At 38.4% G+C, this 18,088-nt stretch overlaps 1 protein-coding gene across 5 annotated transcripts in view; it reads left to right on the plus strand.

The window, feature by feature from the left end:
* ZNF385B (zinc finger protein 385B) overlaps positions 1-18,088 on the plus strand; it is a 124,617-nt gene that overhangs the window by 89,635 nt on the left and 16,894 nt on the right. For all 5 annotated transcript variants that reach the window (XM_075001164.1, XM_075001161.1, XM_075001160.1 and 2 more), the window contains one exon: positions 9,113-9,275. In XM_075001164.1, the coding sequence (XP_074857265.1) occupies positions 9,113-9,275 (163 nt within the window). The remainder of the gene's footprint in view (positions 1-9,112; positions 9,276-18,088) is intronic.

Here is an 18,088-nt window from a genome sequence, read left to right on the forward strand (position 1 = left end):
TACAAGGGTTTAAGTCAAGTTAGTCATTGTTCAACATCTTTATTAATGACTGGGATGAGGGAATGGATTGCACCCTCAGCAAATTTGGAGTGGGGGATGGGGGACAGGAGGGTAGGGATAGGATCCAGAGTAACCTAGATAAATTGGAGGATTGGGCCAAAAGAAATCAGATGAGGTTCAACAAGGACAAGTGCAGAGGCCTGCACTTGGTATGGAAGAATCCCAAGCATTGTTATAAACTGGGGACTGACTGGCTAAGTAGCAATGCAGCAGAAAAGGGAGGATCCTGTCGGAGCTGGAACTCAGTTTAAATGCTGTGTCTCGGCTCCAATGAGCTGGCGGGGAGGGGAGCCTGCCTTCTGGATCCACCTCCCCCACCTGTGAATAGTCTAATAGCTGCTGAAATTTTCAGTGGTTACTTGTTTCCTCAACATCCCTGAGACGGAGCTGAGGAGATTTTGAAAATGTGTGTGTGCTTGCTCTCTAAGACAGTATATTCTGTGGTGGATTTGAAACATTAATGGTTTAGTTTGTTGTATGCACTACTATGTTGCAAACCTCTCTAGTAAGACTGTAACCATAGCAAATCTAATTAAATATGAAGTTCATGGGCAATGGATTCAACTATAAAAAAGTGGGGGTGCCATGGAATTGTTTGTCTCATTGAAGTGTGCTGAGCTCTTGAAAAGGTTGGGAACCACTGCCCGAGAGGATTTTAAGTCTCAGCTTGACTAAGTTCTGGCTGTGATGATTTAGTAAGGATTGATAGTGCTTTGGGCAGGCAGTTGGATGTCTTCATAACTGGCAAATTAATATTTTAATTCTCAATTAACAATGAACTTGAGGTTTTAAATTAAATGTAACATCTGCAGGATTTCTTTCTCTGTGGGAAATGTTTTCAAAAGAAATACCCTGTCATAAACTGTTTATTAAAATCCAGTGTGCTCATAGGTTAGAAAGCTGAATGACTTATGTTGGTGTGTTATAAAGCTTTTGTTGTTTGTTTTGTCTTTTACTTACTATTCAGAGATGTTGAGTGCACTAAAAGGCCAGAAATGAACAGGTATCTTTGGGTGCAGATTTGAAGATCAGTGGGGGTTATGTCTCACATGCTTACTGGTATTTAAGAACATTCTTGGAGATACAGCAAATGGTGTCTGAACTTCAGGTACACATATTTCTCTGAGTACAAATCCTATGAAATCTTACACATGCATTTAACTTCATGCACTGAATAACCCGGAGTTCAGTGTGGCTTGCAGTATGTAAAGTTAAGCACATGTGCACATCTTTATGGGATCTGGCCCAAGTCTGTAAGTGTGCCAAGTTCTTTTGGCAGTCTATGAAAGGTTTTCGTCACAGCTAGTCTCCAAATATGGTTTGTTCATGTTCATTAAGCATTTAAATGGCTAATTATGGTTTTATAATTTATAGAGAAACATTGGACTTGTAAATTAAACACCATTTTACTTGTGGCGGGGGGTGTTGTAGAACATGTCACTGACAGCTCAAGAAGGAGTTCACGCTCCTTATGTGCCATGAAATTTCCCTGGCCCTAACATGTGGCAAGAAGTCTAGGAAAAGGAAGTATGGGGTGTATTGGATTCACTGTCTCAGGGATTCACAACTTTTTTCTTCCTTAGGCATCCCCAACATACTATGAAAACTCCACAGCCCACCTGTGCCACAACTGTTTCTCTGCATATAAAATCCAGAGTCAGCATTAGGGGGTTACAAGCAGTGCAATTGCCACAGGGGGCGTGGAGGTGGGGGAAGTGCAGGGCAGCCAGGACCCGTGAAGCTAAGTTGTTCAATCTTCTCCTTCAGTCCCCGGGGATGCAGCTACAGTTTTCTGCCCTGGGCCACAGCAGGTCTAATGCTGGCCTGTGTTTGGAAGACTTGAAACCCACTCACGGGCCCCAGAACCCTGGTTGAGGACCACTGCACTATCTTTAATCCTCTGTGCCTGGCCTCATTCCTCCTCACACTTTCCAACTTCTGCAGCACATGAGGCAGGGGACTTGGGGGGAAAAAAACCCTTTCCTTTTACAGTCCTAAAATTCATCCACAGAGTAGGTCCATCCTCCACACATTTGTTAGTCTGTAAGGTGCTACATGGCTGCCTACTGTTTGTGAAGCTGGCAGACTAACACAGTTACCCCTCTGAGATATAATTAAAGACTTCATCATATTCCGCAGGCATGTGGGGACCAAATTAAGGCTGTAAAGCTAACTTTAATTTTTTGCGTTTTGTAACTGTTAAGTGCTTGGCTGCGTCTACACTAGCAAGTACTTTCAGAAAATCCAGCCCTTTTTCAAAAGAACACATGGAGCACCCACACGCACAATGCGCTCTTTTTGAAAGTAAATTGAAAGAACGCAGATCTTCTTCTAGAAGCCCTTTTCCGCTCCTGGATCAGGAAGAGCACCTTCTTTCGAAACAGTCTTTTGAAAGAGCAGTCCTCACGGCACCAGATATTTCAGTCCCTGGTCTGCTCTTTCAAAAGAGCGGGGGCCGTGTGGACGCGCTCTGTTGAAAGAGCAGATTGATCTTTCAATCTGCTTTTTTGTGTGTGGATGCAATCTTTCAAAAGAAGTTTTTTCAGAACATCTCTTCTAGAAGATTTTTCAGAAGATCGCAGTAGTATAGATGAAGCTCTGGACTTTGCAACCTTTGCAGTGATGGGGTATTTGTTTAACATTGTTTTGTGTGTGTAATTTTGATATTTCTGGTATAGAATTTGCATTAATTAAATTAATTTAATTTGGTCCATATTCAAGTATTGCCAAAAAAGTCTCTTCAGTCTGCCCTTAAATATTGTACCAATACATTAACTTTTCAGTATTATTTTATTTTCTACTGGGTTTTAATCTCCAAATAGCAGGTTATCTTTTTGTATCTAATAAAACATACACTTATTTCACATTTGGCTTTTTTAACCTTATGTGATTTTTTTTTCTTTCAGTGAAAATAGAAGTAAATGTAATGTCTCTTAACATAATTAAAAATTAATACTTGCAAGTCTAGTGTGCTAATTTAAAAGACTCTCCATGTTAGAATTACATACATAGTCACAGCTAGCAGGCCTGTATTACATTTTAGTATTTGATTATTAGAATTGAGATTATGAAAGCATGTAAAACAAAATGTGACTTCTGTACAAAAGATCTCAAAGTAGGAAGCAACTGGATAATAATCAGAGAGAAATCGGGGACCTCTCCTTGGACTTGAACTTACAAAACAGCCATCATTTCCTTCAGCTTGAAGGGCCTGTGTCATTTTTACTGTCCAGCTACCAAAGGAAGGTAGAACTAGGTGAACCGTGCAGGCATATAATCAGAATATATTAAGGACTTATTAAAGGATAGTATCTCCCATTGCACCTGTGTCTTCCTTTGCAATTGCTGTCCCTAATGACACGGAATCTGCTTTAGTGATGATAAAATAAATAAAATATTGTGTTACATATACACCTGTTTTTATTTTGTTTCTGTGTAGAATAATCCTTGCATAAATACTGTCAGTTAACAATTTTCTATTCATATCTCAGTAATTATAAACAATGTGTGTTATTTTTCTTTATCATCTGATACTGCTTCTGGTATAGGCCATATATAGACTATAACTATATAGACGCATATATAGTTTTGAAAAAAAGTAATCTAAAACCATAATTATAATGAAAGCTATAATTAAAGTTGGCAATGTTTTATCATTTATGCATTACCAATGATTTTACAATGAATTTGAAACTAAAATGAAGTATAAAGCAAAAATATAAATGTTATCTTGTATTATAAATCCTTGCTAACAATTACTCTCATTAAAAATAGTGGTTCAAAACTATTACTCAAAAATATCTGTTTTGAGTCAGATTCCATAAATAACATCTGCACATTAATTCAGGTAGGAATTTTCCAAAGAATATAATGAAGGTAGGTTCCTCCAGTCGTCTTAGAAAAGCCAAGACTCAAATTGCAGTTGGCAAATAATTTGCAAAACTGTTAAATTCTATATAATTTAAACAATCCTGTTATTCCTACTGTTTTTTCTACATATATGTGGGAGGTTTTGTATGCTGCAAGTAATTGTGTCCTTTTTGCCAAATCTTTGAATGAATGAATGAATGAATAAATGAATAATTGGAGATACACATCTCCTAGAACTGGAAGGGACCTCAGGAGGTCATGTAGTCCAGTCTCCTACCCTTTTGGCAGGACCAAGCACCATCTCTGACATCTATTTTGACTCTCTAGAGTAGTTTCAGCATTGAAGTACATGATATAGAAGTGAAAAACAAGATTGCTATTTAGAAGAAAAATGTATTACAGCTAAATTCATATACTTAAAACTACAAATGAACTTTATCTTTTAAAATTTTACCATATTGCCTACTTTTTACCATTAATTTTTTTTAAATGCTAGAACGGCAAAATTATGAAAATGCTGAAATATAAGAGTTTATGATTTTCCCTTACAATTCTGATGCAGCCTAAATTAATCCTATGAATATTAATTCGTTCACATAAGGCTAGTTTTTAAACTCAGTATTCACCCCACTGGGAGTTTTTTGGCACCAGGTTATGTGATTAAGTCCATATTTGTACAATTTCTCTAAGATAAACAATGCTAAATATTAGCAATTAATTTGCCAGAGTCAAAATGTCTTTATAATCTATTGCTGAACTACTATAACCTTTATTGCTATGAAGATTTCAAGATTTAGAAGTGTTATTGATTCTTGGCCTTCTGCTAACTAACATTTTTTATTGATGACCTGGAAAAATGCTTACAATCATTATTGATGAAGAAGTTTACAGGTGACCCAAAGATTAGAGGAATGGTAAATAATGAAGAGAACAGATCACTGACACAGAGCAGTCTGTGTCTCTTGGTAAACTGGGCACAAACTAATCAGGTGTGTTTCAGTACAATCAAAAGAAGAATAACACAACCAGGAACAAAAAGTGCTTACAGGGTAGGAGATTCTTGTCTTGGTAAGCAGCAATTCAAAGGAAGGCTTGGGGTGATGGTGGCTGATCAGCTTACCACAAGCTCTGTTTGATAGTGTTGTCAAAGGATTACTATAGTCCTGAATATATAAACAGGGAACTCATGAGTAGCAACGTGAATATCTTTGTATTGGTCACTAATATGACCATTACCGGAATGTTGTGTCCAATTGCAGTGTTCATGCTTCAAGAAGAATGTTGAAAAATTTAAGAGTGTTCAGAGATAAGCCACAGCAGTGAGACAGAGACTCCAGGAACTCAGCTTATTTAGCTTAACAAAGTGAAGGTGAAGGAGCTCCTGTTTCCTGAGCTTCCAGTCTTTGGGTACCTACATGGAGAATAGAAATTTGATATTGTGGACTCTTCAGTCTGGTGGATTAGGCATAATAAAATCTAGTAGCCAGCAACTGAAGCCAGACAGCTTTTGACTGGAAATAACATGTTAATTAATTATTGGTGCAATTTACCCAACATTGTGTTGGATTCTTCGTTGCAGGTAACTTTTAAATCCAGATCAGATGCTTTTCTAAAAGACATGTTCCAATTCAAGCCAAATTAATTCATGGCAGTCATTTGGCCTGAGTTATGTAAGAGATCAGACTAGATCACTGGTCTTATAAACTACAAATCTATGATTTTAGATGATAATACATAAATATAACTATCATCTAGCTGAACTCAAAACTGAAATGCTATGGATGAGCTACCCAGGAAATTCAGTGAAGGGTTTGCAGAGATTTCTATAAAGTGTACATCAGTTTTAGTTCTATCTGGACTTGTTTCTTTTCAACAATTCCCTTATAGAACAGCTGATGATTGAATGATGTGAATCAAAACCAGAAGTATGCTATACTGATGTTGTAAGAACTTGAATTGCAAATATCAGCAGAAAGGCTTATTAGCAATGTATGGATGTAGTAGACCTTTCTCATTAATGCCCCAATGTATGTTGTGGATTTTGGCCTCAGGCAGCACATGCTCTATTCAAAAGAATATGTATGCATTGAGTATCATTGTAATTACATAATCAACTTGAAAATCACATCTGACTCTGAAGATTTGGTGGTGTTTTTCCATGGCTAGTCCTCAAGACCCCTCTAAGCCTAAATAGAAAAACTATTTAAAATTAGGATTTGAAAAAAAATCTGGATATACTATTTAAAGGGTGATGTATCAAAATGCTGAATATTTTGAAATTAGTTTCAAATATTGAAGTTGACAAGTGTCTCTTTAAATACAGTATGTAATGGTAGTGATTATGTGGCACAGTTAGTTGTTATTTTATAATCTTTGCATTGTTTTATGATAAACGAATATTGCAGAAGTTTTGAAGTCTGGAGTAGTTTCATCACAACTAACTGTTAGAATTTGTACTGTAAATATTGTACCCAGTGTTCTAATATTAGGTCCTTAGTTTTTGGAAAGGTTTGCAGAGCAATTTAACCTATTTTTTTATTGTTGAACACTTGCTTTTCAAACCTTTTTCAGAAGAATACACACTGGTAGAATATGTGGTCTGTTCTATTCCTTTAAAGCTGAAAGCATTTGCTTTTATTTTACATGTCTCATCTGTGAAGTTGCAATATACACCCCTATAAGAACTTCATTTCACTTGAGTGGCTGTTTTAACTGCATGCCTTGGTGGCTTTAACAGTAATAACAATATTCATGAAGATTTTATCGAACATGCATTTGTGTGGCTTCTCTTGTCTGTTTCACTTGTTTCTGCTGTTTGTTACATTCCATACTCATGAGAAGGTTCTGGCTACGTCTACAGTAGAGAGCTTTGTCCACAAAACCAGGGTTTTGAGGACAAAACTCATGGAGCATCTTTACACAAAATGAGTTTTGTCAACAGTCTGTCAACAGGACACAGCACTTCAACCAACACTGTTCAGCCTCTCCGCGATGAGGAATAATGCCTTCGTTGACAGTTTCTGTCAATAAGAAAGCCACGTAGATGCTCCAAGGGGTCCTTTGCTGACCGACAAAGCTTCTGGTTCACTGGGCAGCTCTGTTTGCTGAGCTTCCAGTTGGTTGTTCTATCAAGAGCGTGCTGGGCAATCTGGCTGCTCTCCGTCAATGGAGCAGGTCTCTTTTTCAGTAGGCTTTTGTGTGTGGACGTGATCTGTCGACTAGTTTTGCTGCAAGATCTATTCTGATAATGACTTCGGTTGACAGATTACTGTAATGTAGCCATAGCCTCTGTGATTACATGCTGTACCAGTGATGACTGTAGCGTGGGGCCTAGTTACACTAAGCCCTCAAACAGTGATCATCTTTATGGCAAACACTTAAAGTATTTGGATCCCAGAGTCAGTATTCAGAAAGATTATGTCATTTGTTTCATGAGCTGCTTCCTTTAACACAGTGATCAAAATGCATTAGTCCTAATCCAACAATAGAGAGAGTGTTAACCTGGCCCATTGATGGATGGTGAAAGGGGCAAGAGGGGCAGTCTGTGTGTGTGGCTCTGGGGAGAGAGGCATAGGGCTGGCTGGCCTAAACTCTGTGCCCTTCTGGCCAGGCTTCTCTCCCACCTTGTCTCTGGGCTTGCAGGGGCAGTTGGTGCCACTGTTAGTGTAACCCACACACCTAGGTATGGTTAACTGTCCCATGTAGTGGTACCTAGACCACTTTACAGAGAAAGACTAAGTGTCCTCTACAGCCAGCTGGCCTTAACTCAGAGTGTAGAGGCACCTGCCTTAAGCTCCAGAGGTCATAGATTTGAGACTTAACCTGATGACAGCTACATTACCAATGCGCATTTGCCTGAACACTGCATGTTTCTTGTGCAGATATTGACATGTGGATCACTGAGATTGCAACCATCTGTCAGTACAAAACACAATTGCTCTCAACACTTTCATTTGAAATAAATCACAACACAGTATTAACTTAAAGAGCATTCTTCAATAATGGCACATATTTAACAGAAGCTTAAATCATTAGAAGAATTATCTTCAGAAATAGATAAACTCATTAGCATTGCAAAGCTATTGCTAAAAATACCGTTTAAGTGAACGTTAACATCTTAGAGTTTGTGACTAAAACATGATATTTCGGCAGTTTTCTACTCTATAAAGGTTGTTAATGAAATGTTTTGGAAGTTAGTTTTATGTTAAAAAGCTAAGGTCAAAAATTTTCAAATTTGGCTGCTGAATAAGTGGCCTAATTTTTCAAAGGTGGTTGGTATGTACAATCAATGGGAGCAATGGCTGAATGGAACCTCTGAAAATCAGTACTCTTAGGTGCGTAACTTCAGGCTTGCAACTTTGAAAACTTTGCCCTTAGTTTCTCTGAATAACTTTGTGAGTAAAGTCTAACCTACGCAAAAGTTATTTTATACTACTACTTTTTTGCAGAACTGTGCAGTATAAATTTTATAACATTTTAGAAAAGAAGGTAATAAGTGCAACCTTTTCTAGGGTGTGCTGTCCTTTCCTATTCCAACAATCTAAGACTCTGGAAAGAACTCTAATAACAGTAACTATTTTATGTATAATGTTTCATTTCAGGCAATTAAATTTTATAGCAATTTTTTTTTGTTATTTCATCTCTCCCCACTTGCTCTAATAGTAAAGTCATAATCCTATTCAGGCCCATTTCAATTCCTATTAGTGTAATGATGCAAATACTGTACAAATATTGTACTATATCAAGGAGGAGGAAAACTGACTAATTATGTTGCAGCATCTTTCTAACTGTAAGCAATAAAGATTAGGGCAAAGCATGTGAAAATTAAATAGCCATTTTTTCTATTGGATGCGTTTGCGTTTACATAGAGGCTTAAATCTTTCATGGATATGACAGCAAGAAATTAGACATGCTGCTATCAATTCTAATATATACTTGAAACCTTATGTTCCAAGGCGCTTGAACATATGCACTCTTTATTAAAATGTGTGTCAAAATGCAAATCTTCCCTTTGAACGTATAAAATGCATTAGCCTGAGGAAAATACTTAACAGGGTGCTACTGAAGTTCATCAAGTGGAATAATATGATACCTGGTGTTGACGGTATCATTTTTTCTACATTCTCATCCACTGTGTTTTATGGAAGTACAAAAACTGAGCCTGATTTGTTCTCCTTTATAGAGCCAGGCTGAGGCCCACTACAAAGGAAGTAAACATGCCAAGAAGGTCAAAGCACTAGAGGCAACGAAGAATAAACCAAAAGCTGGTGCTTCCAAGGACAGTGCAAAGGCTAACATCAGCTGTTCCACCGTGCCAGTCGCAGCCAATAGCTCTGACAAATCAGGTCAGTGACAATTTTGGTTCTTTACATTCTTTGCTTTTCTTTTTTTTTGTTTTGTGTGTGTGCACAAGAGTCTAATTGACTGTTTGCGCCTTGTTTTTGTAATCTGTTAATATACTTTGCTTTACAGAATGACTGTATTTGATACTCAATATCAAAGCAACTTTAACATACATGAAACATTGTGTATATCACAGTGCTAAGACAATTTCAAATGATGTTTATAAGTGTCTTGTGGAATTTATACAGTTGGGTCTCAACATTTGTGAGGATTCCATCAAAACAAAAAAGCAGTCAAGTAGCACTTTAAAGACTAACAAAATAATTTATTAGGTGATGAGCTTTCGTGGGACAGACCCACTTCTTCAGATCATAGCCATACCAGAACAGACTTAATCAATGTTCCATGTTTAGAACCCTCACACACGTTGAATTTTGCCAATACAGGGGGCATGGAGCCCCAGGGAAGCTGTGGCTGATGGCGCTCCTCCCTGGGGAAGCTGCAGCTGCAGGGACTCCCTGCCCAAAGCCCCGGGGAAGCCGTGGCTGCCAGGTCTCTCTGTCCAGGGTACCAGGGGAAGCGGCCATTCGCATCCACTTGCCAATACTTGCATTTGCTTAGGTTTGCGAATGTTGAGACCCTACTGTATTCCTAAAATGTGGACTGTTATCTCAATACCATCTAAACTTGGTATTGGAGCAATTATAAGCTAATCAAATTCAGCTTCCACTCCTAGACACAATTAAAGTCATTGGCTTTCTCGACAAAACTGGCATTTTGTCAAACAAACTCTCACAGCGTCCACGTTACAAATGGGTTCTGTGGACAATAAATCGAGAGAATGCAGCACTTTTGTCCACAGCATCCTGCTGTTCCACCAGGAGGCAGAGCACCTTTGTTGACAGAATGTGTCAACAGAAAGCCTGTGTGGATGCTGTGGGGTGCCCTCTGTCAACTGACAGGGTTTCTGGGTCACTAGGCAGCCCTAGCTCTGTGTTTCCAGTTGGTCATTCTGTTGAGAGAGCGGCCGGACACACTAGCCTCTCTTTGTCAGTGAAACACATTTTGCTGTCTGGGCACAATCTATCGAAAAAGCAATCTGTCATGAGAAGTTTTGTTGGAAGATATTGTTTGACAGTAACTAATGTCAACAGTCTACTGTAGTGTAGATGTAGCCATTGTGTGTGTCTTGAAGGCAAAAGTAATCTCCAGGAAACTCCCTTTCTGAAACAGGAGCCCTGCTCAAACTAAATGAGGATAGTTATGGCTACAAAAAATGCCTTAAACAAATATATTGTTATACATGTAGCATAGGTTTTTCTTTATGGCTTCTACAACATTGAGCTTCCACCTTTCTCATTCCACATTTCCTTCTGGTGGTCTCAGAAATACTGTTGAGCCTGGTGTTGGTGAGTTACTGTTTGTTTTTGCTCCCTTCTCCCTGTGATATGTTGCTGAATAAAGCCAAAATGTTTCCTGAACTTTCTTGCACAGTCTGAAATACTACTATCATCCTTACCCAGTAGAATGCAGATATGACTGGTTTCCTAGGCTATGAAATGCAATAATCTTTTTCTGAGAGGTTTGCTGCTTCCTTCATGACCACTGTATATCATCCTTTTCCCAGGAGCTGAACTTTGTCACAAATGCCATAAAGAGAATGATATTAGAAAGTGTTGTGATATGAAAGTGGCTTATTCCTATGCTAATTTTCATTTAGGGGCTCCTGTACTTTTAACATGGGCAAAACTCTTATTGATTGTCCTTTTGCTTAAAAAGGTAATGAGGTTGAGGTTGGTCTACCTAACCCATCTACAGTTTAGTTACGTGTGTCTGTGTGTGTATATATATAAACACAATATAAACCCAGGTAGCACCTTCCAATAAATAAAACCAAGGTTTTATAACACAGTAAAACAGATGGCAGGCACACAGTAATGATCAATATAACTAAATTAAGTGAGAGTGGGTGAATGAATGTGGAGGGGAGCTCAGGCCATGTTCTAAAATTGAAAGAGATCATGAAAGAGAATTTAATTGTAAAGGTTTGTTGTACAAATACTACAATATTGTAAAGCGCTCTCAATTTTATGTATCTTGCAGTGGAAGGTATCTCATGTTATCTCCTCAAATGTGAAACAAACTACTAAAACAATCTATTCCATGTAGCTTGAAAATTTTAAATCAAATTGCCCTGTTGCTCCATTTCTACTGCCACTTGTCTGGATTTTATTGTCACGCAAGTTTCATTGCCTATGGTTGCAATTTCATTAAACTTGATGCAAACTTAGGGTTTCCTAGCATATTTTAATCTCACAAATGAGAAAATCAAAGAGTAGATCCCCTGTAGGCCAAAAAAGGGTACAAATGGGAGTTGGAATCTTCTTTACTATATCACAAGGCCAATCCTTCTGCTTACAAATGGGGCCCACCAGGAGAGAAATGTTCCATATAGTGCTTGAGCACAAACCTGTCCCAGGCATACTTATTTCATGCCATGTGCTTTTACTTCACATGTTCTCTGATCCATACATAGTTTTACAAAGTTATTAAGATAACCTAATTCCACTACAAGGAACTCCAGCCCATGAAGCTACAACCATATGATTATTTATTTGTTATCATGAACTTAAAAAGATACCTGGGGACCTTTCAGCTTCACTCTAGTGTAGATGTTCTAGCAGTCAAAATAAACCACAAAAGCAGACCTGTGAACTTCTGCCTCAAAAGGTAAGAACAAATGAACCCAAAAGGTGCTGGGTCTTATGGAGGAGACAGTCATTACTGCCAGGCTTTGTTCTGTTAACTTTGGCAAATAGGATCCTTATGGGGAGCTGGGAATCTGTTTGAAGCAGTTGATTCCTCAAGTATACTTTCAATTATCACATCATGATCTAATCTCAGAGCTACTGAGTCAGGGATGAAGTGAGAAAATGAAAGGGGGGTGGGGGGTTCATTACTCTGCCATCTAAAAATGTGGTAATGCTATGTATTAGATGTGATTTTTGTGAAACTTTAGCTGAAAATATGTATTTGGAGGAGTGGAAGAATCAGTTTTTTCTTTCCATGTTAACCAGCTTCCCTTTTTTTTTTTTGGCATTTGTATGTTTAGCTGTTGAAGTTTTGCTGTTATTTTTTTCTAGATTATTAGGATTATGAAAAGTGTCTCTTTTGGTTAATTTTCTCTTTGTGTAAGAAATGGTCCTTTCAGGGAGCATTAGCAAAAGTTTGACATATCATGAATGGAGAAAGGGCCATATGGCTGGTTGGTAGTTTTTAATGCATGAACAAGATGGGGCACAAAGTGACCCTTGTTCAAACCTGTGGCCCTGTGAAGATGAGTATGAGTAATTTTAAATTTTAAGGTAAGTTTCTAGCTCTTCTCCTGAAATAACCAATATAAATCAATGTCAATGTCATCCGTCAGTGAGGGTTGAAAAGAGCAAGCAACTGGATTCCACTTCTGTGGAAGGAAGTTTGGAGGAAAGGGAAGAACCTAAACATTGCCTCGTTCTGCCATCCCCCCCACACTTTTTATGAAAAGCAGATAGGTGAGTGTACTTGGGAGGATACACTTAAAATTCAAAATGATCTGGAGAAACTGGAGAAATGTTCTGAAGTAAGTAGGATTGTTTAGCATAAGTAGTTAGCACATATTATAAGGGACTTTTTAAGATATCACGGAAGTGGGGAATCCAATAGACGCAGGATAGCCCTAGCCATGTGATTCCTCAAGAGGCAAGTGATGGTGGCTTTTCTTGAGCCCCGCTGCTGTACTCATGTGCTGTTCTGCTGTGTGCAGAGTAAATCTCTGCAGTCCTGAATTCTTAAATGCCACCTGTTCTGCAAGAAATGGGGCTCTGTGTTTCTCTAAAATAGGACGTCATTGTTACTCAATGAGATGCCGCGTGGAGCAGGAAATTCCCTGGAGCACAGGTGGAATGTTGCTCTTAGGCCCTTACCCAATAAAGCATTTAACCTTGTGTTTAACTTGATATGTGAATAGTCTCTCTGGTGTTCTGCTTCCTTGACGGCTGGCCTTTGCTGACAACATTGGCAGAATGTGTGACATGAAAGAGGGAGAATATAATTTGAGAGGAAGAAGATGAAGAAGGTAAGGGCATCAGTTGGGGTGACTGAGAGGACTTCTGGGAAGAGGAACACACACACACACACACTGCCTTCTTGACAGTGGGAAGATGAAAAGCCTGAGATTTTCCCACCTCACACTTCTGCCTCCAATCTCAAGTTTGCTTTTTGAAAAATATTGCTTTTGTCTTTAAAATCGTGAAATAATATATCTCTCACTGCAAGAGAAACTGTCTGTGCGAGTGCTGGGTTTCAATCTAGAAAAAAAAACCTTTAAGCACATGATTAGTTTCACTGAAGACAGGCTTTCCTCAGCTGAGACTGCCCTAACCAAGATGGAAAGTGTGTGCTGTTCTTTTCCCAGCTCCTGCAGAAGAGGCTAGCCGTTCATGCTACGCTGCTATTTTATGGTGTAGGGTAGATTTATAGCTGCATCGATGCCATGCATGGGTTTGCGTGTTCATATTATCACTGTCAGTATTCATGGTGACTAGTAAAAGATATTATCAGCGGCATGTAGAGCACACACTTCACTTCTCTAGGGAGAGACTTCATAAATTTGATTGGCATTTTGAGAGTTGCTATTTATATACTGAATCTGTCAGCAGCTTTGTTGGGTCACCTGACCATGCAGCTTTTCTTATCCATAGCAGTGGTTGTGTGCTTCTTACATATCCTCTCTCTGTGGATTTGCCAGAAATTACATTTTTCTCAACTTGATTGTAGGCAAATATACTGAATAAGAATAACAAACACCGATTGCAAACAATAAAAACAATTATTTACAGTATATTGAAACGGTGAAGGGTATCATAGTCATAAGAAATCACTTTAATACAATAGACAGAATGTCTTTATATTACACTTATATCTTCTGTTGCTGTTTATGACCATACTTGAATCTTTAAATAAGAAAGCACAGAAATGGGGAGAAAAGGTGTATACGAAGGAGGAAGGTAGAAAAAAAGATAGTAGGTAAGTAGACAAATAAATGTCTGGGAAGAGTGTTAATCCAGACACAGTGGCTATGGCTACACTAGAAACGCTTGTCAACAGATGCTGCTGTTGGAAGAGATTTTTCCGACAAAACATCTGTTGATGGAGTGTGGCCATACAGTAAAGCGAATTGAAAGAGCAATCCACTCTATTGACAGAGAGCAGTTGGACTGCTTGGCCGCTCTCTTGACAAAACAGCCAACCGGAACCACAGCAGGCAGGGCTGCCCAATGTCCTGGAAGTCCTGTCCGTCGGCAGAGGGCCCCCCAGAGCATCCACATGGCTCTTTTGCTGACAGAATCTGTTGACAAAGGTGCTCTTCCTCATCTAGGAGAGGGAGAAGATTGTCAGTGAAGTGCCAAGTTTTGTCTACAGGCTGCTGACAAAATGAATTTTGTGTGTGGATGTGCAGTGAGTTTTGTCAACAAAACTCCAGTTTTGTTGAAAAAACTTGCTAGTGCAGCTGTAGCCAATGTGAAAAGTGAGATTTATTGACTAAGATTTTGTGGAAGATTCCAAAAGAGAAGGAATTCCTGCAGGTTGTTGATCACCTTTTAAGAAATATCTCCATGATGAATGAGGATATAATATGCTCCTGTTCGGGCAGGATCAATTTAATCCTCAATATAACCGATACAAATTTTAAAATGTAAGAAATCTAAGTAAATTGAAATTGATTCTGTTCCTACCAAGGCTGTAATTGGCCTTTTGAAATGAAGGTGTTTGGTCTTTTCATTAAAATAGGAAGTTAATTAAGGTCTAAAGTTTCTAATAATGGTCTTCCAAAAACTTTTGGAACAGTAACTTCATGTATACCTGCAAAACAAAACAGCAGAAATGTAGCACTTTAAAGACTAACAAAATGATTTATTCAGTGATAAGCTTTCATGGGACAGACCCACTTCATCAGATCAATCTCATTTCCAATACAGACTCACATTGATAAGTACAGAGGACCCAAAAAATTTCAATAGAAACTGACAAATCAAATAGGACTGAAGGAGGGGGATAAGGAGAAGGGGAATATTAAGTGTCCTGCCTGAGATAATTACGAGCATCAAAGGAAAGGAAGTAGTCCTTGTAATGTGTGAGGTAATTGATATCTCTGTTTATAGCATGCATTGTGTCGAATTTGAATATGAATTCCAACTCACAAATTTCTCACTGTAATCAGTTTTTAAATTCTCTGTGCTCTAGGACATAAATTCTCAGGTCTTTAACAGACTGGCCCACTCCATTGAAGTGTTCACTGACCAGCTTATGTATATTGAGTTTCTTGATGTCTGCTCTGTGTCCATTTATTCTTTGGCAAAGGTTTGGTCCAGTCTGTCCAATGTACATAGTGGTAGGATATTGTTGGCACATAATAGCATATATAATGTTGCTGGAAGTACACGAGAATGTGCCTTTGATCTTGTAGCTAACATGGTTAGGTCCAGTGGTGGTATCCCCAGAATAAATATGGGGGGAAAGTTGGCAGCGGGGTTTATTGCAAGGAAAAGCTCCAGGATGAGTATTACAGTGATGTAGCCTCTGATTGCTGATTACCTATAGGAAAGGACAGGCCTGTCACCTAGGGCCTTCTGGAGTGTAGCATTATGGTCTAGAACAGGTTGTAGGTTTTTTATGATGTGTTTCAGGAGTCTGAGTTGGGGGCTATAGGTGTTCTGTTGATCTTCTGGGGCCTGTCTTGAAGTGGCTGGTTTCTGGGTATTCGTCTGGCCCTGTCAATCTGGTTTTTTACTTCTCTTGGAGAGTAATTAAGTTTTATAAATGCTTGGTAGAGGTCTTGAAGTTTTCAGTCTCATGTACACCTAATAGGGATAGTCTGGACAAAGTAGAGGGAAGAAATTTAGTGCAGAAGTAAGGTTACGGTCTTGGTGCCAAGGTGCATAATTTCATTGTATCACCAGGGTGACAGAGATGCCAGAGTGCTATAGCTCCAATAGGCTGGAGTCGAAGCAGAGCACAAGTTTGCCCATGGCTAATATTAGTTCTTCCATGGTGAGGTGTGTGCTGAGATTTGTACTTGAAACAGGTTTAAAACTCCTCTGTTTCATACTTCAATAATTGAATTTAGTCTCCAAATTTCAAACGGCCCAGGTCCTGTATGGGTGCTTTGTGCTACATTGCTGGCGTGTTTTTAGCTTTAAAAGTAACTTAGCTGCCAACACAAGTATTTTCTAGCAGAGAAGAATCCTGTGGTCACATGAAGTACAGCAACTACTGTCCAAATACCCCGCCCCCAGCCAACACACACGTACCAAGCCAATCTCATATGCTTAATTTTGTTTGTTTTAGCCAATGTTTATTATTTTATCATTTGAATGACTTAAAATCATTTGAAACAAACCCACAGATATACATGGGGCCAGTATTTTCTGAGCATGGAGAGCAACCAGTGAACTGGTTTGGGAAGTGGGCAATTCAAAGCTTTATATGGAATCTGTAGAGATGGTAAAAATGTAAAGGCGAGATTGCTGACACATGAGACCCACAAACAGATCATGCACAAAGCTTTTATAATCACTTGAGTTTTAATTCTGCAACTGATTGTAAAACTACTTTGCAGTATTATTATGTGAAACATATTCTGTTTCCTATATCCGTAAAGCTGTAAATAAAAGCAGTAGATGTTCATTATTTCCCGATAAAATACATTTTCTGCTTATCAGCCAAATAGTATTTAAAATGCGGTTTGTGTGTCAAACCCTGATGCCCTTACTCAATACTCATAGTACTCAGGCAAAACTACTACTTAAGTCAATGAAAATGTACAATTACATATGTCATTTAACTGAATTGAAAATGAATGTTTCATAGTTGACTGCAATGGCAATTTTGCCTCAACAAGCACTGAGTAAGGAGCTCAGGTACAACTCCATCTGATTGTACTCGCATGCAAAATGCCCATCCATCATTTTTAATACATTTAGTTAGACACCCAGGGTGGGGTTTGTTTTTTTTCTTTTGTTTTGTTTTTTGTATTAAATTTCTAGACATTTTAGTAGCTTGTGGGTTAGAATTTTGGGATTAGTTTTGCCAAAATGCAAGTAAACATGTTTTCCAGTAAAAATGTTTCAGATTCAAAGATGCCAATAATATTATTTTATTGGTTAGCAGATGAACCAAAGCATTTCTAAATAGAACTGAAAAGTACCTGGATGTAATCTGAAAAGTTTCCTGCATTCTTTTAGTATTTTTCCAAGCCTTCCTACGTCAGAAAATTCTTCAACAGACTTGCAGTGTTACAAAGCATTTCTTCTCCAGTACCTATAAAATGCATCTGACTGTGTTTACAACAGGAATATAAAATATTTCCAAAATATTTAAAATCTGATGTCAGCAGAAGATAGATTAAACAAGCCAATACAGTTACTTTTTCTCAGATATAAGCCATATATTGCAATGAAAAATTCTACAAGGCTGTGTAGTATTTCCAGACTGTCTAATCTATGTAATTTTCCAAGCCTGGCCTTAGATTTTTCAGCTGCAGACCATATTCAACAATATAGTTGGGGAAAGTGTCAGACAAAGGTCATTTTAAAGTTATGCCTAGCTACTCATATGAGCAAAGGACCTTTACCGCATATGTGCTCTTGGCCAGAATACTTTACATGAGCAATGTTCACTGTATAAAAGGTTGGCCATGATATTCCTCATTTGGGTAGATCTACCATATTTTCTGTAGCTTTGAAGTTTTGGAAGACTAGGGCCATAAAACTAGTTT

This window comes from Carettochelys insculpta, chromosome 8, assembly GCF_033958435.1.
Source record: "Carettochelys insculpta isolate YL-2023 chromosome 8, ASM3395843v1, whole genome shotgun sequence".
NCBI classification, from domain to species: Eukaryota; Metazoa; Chordata; order Testudines; family Carettochelyidae; genus Carettochelys; species Carettochelys insculpta.